This window comes from Buteo buteo, chromosome 15 (genome assembly GCF_964188355.1).
Source record: "Buteo buteo chromosome 15, bButBut1.hap1.1, whole genome shotgun sequence".
Lineage (NCBI taxonomy): Eukaryota > Metazoa > Chordata > Aves > Accipitriformes > Accipitridae > Buteo > Buteo buteo.
In genome coordinates this window covers 31386229-31394418 of record NC_134185.1, presented here as the reverse complement: position 1 = coordinate 31394418, position 8190 = coordinate 31386229, and the positions used below count along the sequence as shown (strand labels likewise).

The following is an 8190-nucleotide window of genomic DNA, read 5'->3' as shown; positions in this document are numbered from 1 at the left end:
CAGGTGTAACTGAGGGGTGGATTCCCCAAATGTACTGCTATTTAAACATGACCTGCAGGTTCTGCTTGTGACCTTCAATTTGTAAGAAAAGCCTTCATTTCCTAAAAAGAGTATCTAAATCTATCTATCATCTTCTGCACCAGAACGACCAATTTATCTTAAGTATGCAAGGAAGTAGTACTATTTGGACAACCAGGACATAAAACAAGACTTCTAAAAATATTTACTTCAATAGTTTACATTCCAGAAGTATTCCAAATACCTTCAAGTCCTTTAATCAACAGGACAGGCAGACCAGCATTCACACATTCATTGGTTTTTCCATCTGTTAATGCCCTTTGTAGACATTTTTCTAAGTCAGTCAGTCAAATCATCAAGTGTACAAGCACCTCCAGACAGGTTTTCAGCTTCACTGAGCTTTGAGGAGGTGCAAATAAAACCACAAGGTACAGATCACCAGAACATTCAAGACCGAACAGTGAGAAAGAACGACAGCTGGTACTGGCAACTCCCATCAGCACCTACAGGAAGAAGTCCTGCCACAGGCACACACCTGCAGGACAGCCCTCGACTGGCTGCTGCACTACGCTCGATTCACAAGTGCCTGCAACAGCCTGCCACCTGCTTTTCACCACAGTGGCACATGACCTGCTTCAGCTACCCAAATGTTAACAGAAACAGTAGGGTTATCACAAAATATTTCTTCATTAGAAATGCACAGTTTATTTCAATGCGCCAATAAAAAAAGCCCAACATTTCCAGATCACAGAATGTTAACACAACAAAAGAGTTTTGCATTAGTCTACTAATAAGACTTTTAAAAGATTCAGATTCATGCCAATTGTTAGTCAATAGAAACAGCCTTCTAGGACTAAGCCCTTACATTTATAAAGACACCACAAAATCCCTTATAATAATGTAAACAAAATAAATTTTCTTCTTAAACTTTTTAAATTTGAATCCATTCTTTCAGGACTTGCACTCCTTCAAGGGCTTCCTGATGGTGAGTGACTGAAAGGGAAAGAAAAAGATTAAGACCAACTCCTACAGCAAAACCAACAGAAACTGTGCCTGCTACCCCCAGGTTTCCTCTGCTCAGGAGCCCTCCCCCCCTGCCTCATAATGCCTCTCCCCATGCTGTTTTCATTTCCAGTTCATGAATAATGAGAAAAGTGCTATATTTTACACCTTTAGTAACGACTGCTTTAAGCTTGAAAAGGGCAGGCAAAATAAGAGACATCAGCTGCGACAGCTAGATGAGACATCAAACCTGCTCAGAAAGCACCTGGGAGCCTGTGCTCCAGCTGTGCAGAGGAATTCTTACCCTGCCATAACCTACACAGTTCCAGTATAGTACCTTATGGCTAGCCCTGTCTCAGACTAGGTAAATTCCAGCACGTACTTCTCTGGTTACGTGGGAAAACTCGCTTCTTACTCCACAGCGCACAGCAAAACTTGGCAGCTGTGCAACTGAGTGAGAGCCAGCTGTCAGGAGCCACCAGCAGGAATTTAATCCTACCACGTATTCAAGGTTTGCTCCACACCTTACATTACCCACTTCTTCCCAGATTCTCAATTCCTCAGGGTCCTCAGGATAGTTGATTCTCATTTGCCCACATTTTCTGTTGTCCTTTAAAATTTAATTTAAGTAGGTTACCTTAGAGTTATTACCATGAAGTTCTGACTACCGGCTGTAGGAAGTGCCCATAACAATTCATCTTTTCACAGTTCACAAATTAAGACAAGTAAAAAGCTTTAAGCTTTTATCCTTGCACAAGTTAACTTCTATAGCAACCAATCCAGATACTAGTTCTATGTAACTGTATGGCACGCTCCAGTTTTAAGATATTCCTACCTTCTCTTTGGAGATGGTGATCTGGACTTTGAGCGACTGTTGAAAAAAAAAACAAAACAAACAAAACAAAACAATCAATGTTGTAAACTTGTATACACTCAGTAACCACTTTTGACCATTTAAAAACAGTAGTAATAGTTTGATGTTCTTAAATAAACTCAAAGGCAGCACCCTTAATGCTGCTGATAGCAAGTATACCCAATTACTTTAAGCAAGAAGCTGCAGTTGAGAAGAACTGCTGAAAGCCAGAGCCCTCAGGAAAAGAGCAACACACAGCTTCAAAGCAGCTATAAAATGATCACAGTAATCCTGCAAAGCAGGAGCAGTGAATCGAGTAGAGTCAAGTCAGGAAGACTGAGAACTACAGACAGTTGAGAACAAAAGTAGGGAAAGATACACCCCAAATCCTGTAAAAAATATTTTTTGTTACAATCATGGGTTAAACAAAAACTGGTATCCCCAACCCTTCTGGAAGAACTGCCTACTGTCCCACAAAAACCAGCTATTAAAAAAATACATAAAAATAATGTATGAAAGTATTTAAAAATCAGCTGTTAAAAAAACAACAAAAAACCCAAACTCTTCCATGTGCAACACAAATACTGGTCCATGCAGAGATTTCAAATTATGACCAAAAAAAACAACCCCCCCTCCCCCCAAATAAACAACTGAGTGCTACTTGTATTTATACGCTCACCTTTTAGCAGGTAAGCCAGATTTAGATCTACCATGGGACCCAGACCTACAACAGGAGAAAAATAAAGCTCAGCAAAGCGGCCAGTGGCATGCACATACAATGAAAGTTAGCTAAACCAGCAACAGCGAATTCATACTACATAGCATCACAAACCAGAGAGGAAGGCTCTGGTGTCTGGTGCTGCAGGCTTTTCTTGTGACATTTCAGGAGAATCCTTTAGCTCTTATTCCAGAGACCTCACTTATCAGAACACAAGAGTACAAGCACAAGAAGCTCCCCAAGCAAAGCTTCAGCTACTACCTTCACAAAACCAAAGACCTTGTACCAGGCTCCCAGACTTTCTCCCTGCCTGCAAGCGTCCCTTCCGTAAAGGGAAGAATAGTTTAAAGTGTCATCTTAGAACATCTTTTAATAGCACTTTAAGAGCCTGGAATCAGCCACAGGTAAGTATGTGTGCCAAAGAGCTGATGCATTCTTCAGATCAAGTTCCCAGTGCCACTTTTATTCAAGTATAATATAGCTCTTTCATCAGTTACCCAATGAAAACAGCATTTCAGTTTTCAGTATCTCGTTACTAATGTACAAACTATTCCCAGCTTGTCCCAGTGTCATCTCCTCAAACAGTGAGACTTTCCTCCCATGTTTATCATGTTACTTTACCAACTCAAGTATTTGCTGTTACTTAGAAAATATCTGTCCTCCTTGAGTGTGGAATTCAGGCATGTGGTATTACTGAACATCAGAAAGCCCAGTATTTGAGATAGTTAGTAGTTTAATAGACTTGGCCAAAACTGTAAGAAACTTTTATTCTATTTCTGCTCAAACAGTTTTTAAAGGCCAATCAAGATTCACCTTTACCCGGCCTATTAACTTATAGAAATACTATGTGGACACTGCTGGCACAACTTAAGCACAGAGTTCGGTGCCACTGCTTTAAAACCTGCCTGGTCACTATGCTGAGCCATCCTCTGTCACAGTTCCTAACACTATAACCAGTAATTTTGTTACTGCATCATCACAGTTACACAGAATGGAGTGTTACACAGAATGGAGTTGCTCTGTACCCCAAACTTGTTTTTCGTAGCATAAGCATGACTTTTTCCTTTAGTAAGAAATAGAGTAAGGCAGCACGCAAGAGCATCATCTTACTACAAGAACTGCTGGCAAATCCTCCTTCCGAGAGGCACAGCAACAAAGCAGGACTGCAAATCAAAAGCTCTAGAAGCAGCACCGGTTACGTACTACTGTTTTGCTGTATTAGCAGAGGCTGGAGTTTTCACCGTGCTTCCATAACTCCAGTCCTGAACTACCACTTCTCACCACTGCAATTGCAGACCTATGCAAAGCCAGCATTCCTCAGAAATTTCAGTGCAAGTATCGAGTCTTTCATACAGGAACACGACTATCTCAGAACTAGAAGTCACCAAGCAACATCATCAATATCCAGACTCTTGCACAGTAGCAGCATGCAATTTGAGCCTGGCTAGTCATCTCCTGCATTACAGACTTGTACAAGTGGTAAATCAGGACAGGTCTAGTAATAATAACAATCATCACCGCCTTGAAGGCTCAATGTGCAAGTCCTGAAGTAGCAGGCAGACCCCTAAAAAACATTTCTCTTCCCCCGTTCTAATGCAAAACAAAAGACAGCTTCTTCCAACTTATCAGCTCTCATGTCCATCCCATTTTTATCCTACTCTTTCATCCTGCATCCAACTAAGATGTATCACAAAGGACAGAGGAAAATAATGCAAGAATGTGTATTCTATACCCATTTTCCTCAACTTCCATTTCAGCATGGAAAACATCCAGATCCACAAAACCAGGGCTACATGTCAGAGCAGTCCTTCAAAATCCCCTGTGGCATTAGGACTCATGGTCCTGTTCATTCAGCCCTCCAAAACTCTGGACTCAAGCGTCCTACCCCATATAAGGTAGTGCTTAGCACTACAGCAATTTAATTTGATCTAACTCTCAGAACTGGAACTGACAAAGCTGAAAAGCCATAAGCAAGAGTTCAGTCAATAGCAGCAACCTTCTCATCGCTTCCCCACCCCCAGCATTTGGGATTTAGAAAAAAACAGGCCAAGAAAAACCTAAGCAGCATTTCCTGCAGGACACAAGGTCAAACATTCTCTACATGCATACGCATTAACTAGTTTTCAGAACTTCTCTCCACAGACCTTAAATCATATATATGCTTTATTTATGGCTACATATACATAGACTATATATAGCAGCCACCCACCAAAACACACTCATGTTTATCACAAGAAATCAACCACTACTTTAGTCTGAAAAGCCATAAATTATTAACCTTAAGTGTGAATACTGCTATGCTGCACAACCTTCTAACCCCTTCCAGCCAAACTCCCCTGGGGAAGCAAAAAACAAACCAAAACCACCCCAAAACCATTACTGGTTTGAATTTAAACAAGTATCTTACCTGCTTCGAGGCCATACAACAGATCGGGACCTTGAGCGTGATCTGGACCTAGATCTAGAAAAAATAAAAAAGCAGTGAGAGCTCAACTACTACTACATGGTTCACTCAGCTGAGATAATATTCTTTGACTTTTATGATACTGACCTCAGAGAATTTTGTTGGAACTATAGGTTTTGCAGAAATAACTTTTATTATCAGAAAGCTGTAGTACTTTTGGCCAGTACTACCATCCCCACAATAAATCCCACCACACTCGTCAACTAAGCGTAATTACTCCCTGTATCCTTGAGGCTGAAGTAGGAAACCTTAACCATAGATCAAGGCTGTAACTTCACAACAGTATAAAAAAAAGCTCAGAAGCAGCAGTTCCAAAATTATATGCTTAAATTTTTAACTTCAAAGAAACTGTTCAGATTCGCTCTCGGGGATGTACACTATGAAGGTTCCTGAAAACACACGGACTGCTAAATACAAACTTAAATGTTAACTCCAACAGTTACATTCCCTTCAACAATGTTGTAGGCTTAAGAGAAAATACATACCTTGATCTCCTTAAAGAACCAGACCGAGATCTGCGGGGTGAAAATGATCTATACCTACGAGGAGAGATTGATCTGGACCTGCGGTAGGAAGCTGACCTTGATCTACAAAACAAAGGGAAAAAACAACCAAAATTACTGCATGGTACTTATCACTAGGACTACAGAAAGGGCTGGAGCAGAGGGAGGAGAAAGAAAAAGAATGAAAACACAACAGCCAGAAACCTACCTCCTACCACGACTCCGACTGCGTGACCGAGAATACCTTCTTCCTCGGGACCTTGAACGGGATCTAGACCGGGACCTGGTTTTAGGTTAGAGAAAACAGGTATCAGGAAACAGCTGCAGCAATCAGTGCATGTGAGGCCCTGCTGAAGTCAAAACTGATTTCAGAAAACTAAAAAGAAAAAAAAAAAAAGCCAAACCAAACCAAACCAACAAAAACACACCACTAGCATCTGTCAGTTGGAAAAATCTCTGGGCCTACTTGTCTTGAGCATTTTACTACCTAGAAAAATGTTAAAAGCTGAATTACATTGCAGAATTACATTAGAATAGAAAACACTGTAATGTGTATTTAAAATAAACCTTGCAAGTTTGCAGGTCGACCCTCTTTGGCCCAAGGTCTAGCAGATCTAGACGATCTAGAAGTATCTATAGCCGATCGCTGCATCTAGGTGTTCTCTTCAATCTAACGACGATCAAACTGACAGCCCAATGAGCCAGGGTGAGGCTTGATTGACGCAAGAAGATTTTTCTAGGTGGGAATGTGGTCAATCTGGTGTTCCTCTTTCTAAACCGGAGGGGGGCCCCAATTGAAAGCCAAATTTACTGTTACGGCGATCACCGTCTCAAATTTTCTGCCCTTAAAGAATAAGGTGAAGCTACGTGTAGATGGCTCGAGGGGATCTGGCCTCTTATGCTGATCACCTCAAGGTCTAGGAGGATCTTAAGTGTCGGATTTGCAAGGCGCCTCAGCATGAAATCTTAAGGCTCGTGACATTCTGAATCAAGGCGACTGACTCAAACGAAGAAACCTGAAAGGTTTTGACCAGGTTGATTATTAAGATATTAACATTTTATATGTATTAGCAAAAAAAAATTGTGATATAAACCTGTTGACTTACAACATTAAGAGTTAAAATTGGCGTAACATTCTGTTCTTTGCTAACAAGAGCTACACAAAAGTGAACTGGCGAAGCAACCCAGCCACCCTGGCCCCACACGTACCTGCTCCTCCTTCGGCGACTATAGCGGTGACAATCATAAGCATAGTGGCCTTTCTCACCACACTCGTAGCATCTGTCATTAGGGTCAAAGGGGCGCCGCGCAGGAGGCCTGTCGTAACGGGAGCGACGAGGCATCCCCGTTGACACTTCCACTCTAACCCTGGAGCCACATATTATCCTGCAACATATTGTATGTATTAATCACAGGAATTCTTTTCTCCCCTATGCTCGTTACACACAGAATGGGTATCAATGATCGGTGCGGGCCGCAGAAGTCAGAAACTGCAGCCCGAGCAGTCAAGGAGATTTTAGGCGTGCACATACTTCCCATCGAGGCCGAGCACAGCGTCTTCAGCATCCCTCGGGTCTTCGAACTCCACGAAGGCAAACCCCGGCGGGTTCCTGGCGATCCACACGGTTCTCAGGGGCCCGTAGTAGCTGAAGGCTCTCTCCAGCTCGCCTTTGCCCGCGCCCGTGCCCAGGTTCCCCACGTACACCTTGGTCTCTGCCGGGACGGACGCCGTGTCAGCGGCCGCAGCGCGCACGCGTGGCGCTGGACACGAGGCCGCGCGCGCGGCCGCCGCCGCCGCCCCTCCCCCCGCCGCCCGCAGGCGCCGCCATCTTTGAGACCGCCTCCATTTTGGTGCGCTCCCGCCGGCGCCGCGCCTTCCCTCCCCCCCCACCCGCACCAGGGCCCACTCTTCGTTAGCCCCGCGGCCCCAGCAGCCTCGCCGCGGCGGCCTACTCCCAGCGCCGCCCTCCGCAGCCCCTCGGCGCCATCTTCTCTCACGCCCGCCCGCCCGAAGCAACCGCCGCCTTCTCCCACCCTCGGCGCGCCGCGAACCGCGCCGCCCCGCCACGGCAGCCCCCTACCCGCTCCGCACCGCCCCCCTCTCCCGCTCCCCCTTACCGTAACGCCCGTAGCGCGACATCTTCCCGGTTGCAGGCCGAGCCCCGCGCGCGACCCTTCCACAGAGGGAGCCGCCGCTGCGACTGCGCGCCGCGCCCCGACGGCCGCACCGGGGGAGGGGGGGGCTGGGCGGGGCTCCGGTCGCTTGGCAACGCGGGGCGGGGCGAGACGATCGCGCTCCTCGGGCGCGGGCAGGTGTCGCGAGAACGGCGGCGGGCCGGCCGCGCCTGCGCACCGCGGAGCTGGGCGGAGGCGGGAGCGGCTGGTGCCCGGCCGCGGCTCCCCTCAGCGGCTGCCGGCGGGGACGCGCCCTTCCCGAGTGGTTTCCACCGGGGCGGCTGGTCACGCCTGCCGCGCAGGCCCCGCGTCCGTGGTGGCCGTAGCGACGTGCCGCCCCCGGGGCTCACGTCGTCAGCGAGGCTCCTCACGGGCCCGGACAACTGCGGCTCGCCCGCAGCCAGCCCCGCCTGAGAGCGCCTGCCCATAGTGCGCCTGCCTGTGAGGAAGGCCCGGC

At 46.2% G+C, this 8190-nt stretch overlaps 1 protein-coding gene across 2 annotated transcripts; it reads right to left on the bottom strand.

Annotated features, from left to right (window-relative positions):
* Positions 1–697: 697 nt before the first annotated feature.
* On the bottom strand, positions 698–7800 carry LOC142039885 (serine/arginine-rich splicing factor 7-like). Of its 2 annotated transcripts, XM_075046993.1 has the most exons (9): positions 7677–7800; positions 7091–7271; positions 6768–6944; positions 5767–5841; positions 5541–5642; positions 4999–5052; positions 2553–2597; positions 1856–1891; positions 698–1011 (listed from the first exon to the last, which is right to left on the bottom strand). In XM_075046993.1, exons 1-9 carry the CDS (start codon positions 7696–7698, stop codon positions 987–989), a joined length of 717 nt encoding a protein of 238 aa, XP_074903094.1. In that variant the 5' UTR covers positions 7699–7800; the 3' UTR covers positions 698–986. The 2 variants fall into 2 exon arrangements, with proteins under 2 accessions (XP_074903094.1, XP_074903096.1); XM_075046995.1 differs by lacking the exon at positions 2553–2597.
* Positions 7801–8190: the final 390 nt, after the last annotated feature.

Coding starts and splice junctions, on each gene's coding strand:
- LOC142039885 (XM_075046993.1), bottom strand. CDS start 7,698: ATGTCGCGCTACGGGCGTTACG. Junction 5,842..6,767: donor AGTCGCCGAAGGAGGAGCAG/GTACGTGTGGGG, acceptor ACCTAAAACCAG/GTCCCGGTCTAGATCCCGTT. Junction 1,892..2,552: donor TCTGGCTTACCTGCTAAAAG/GTGAGCGTATAA, acceptor TTTTTTCAACAG/TCGCTCAAAGTCCAGATCAC.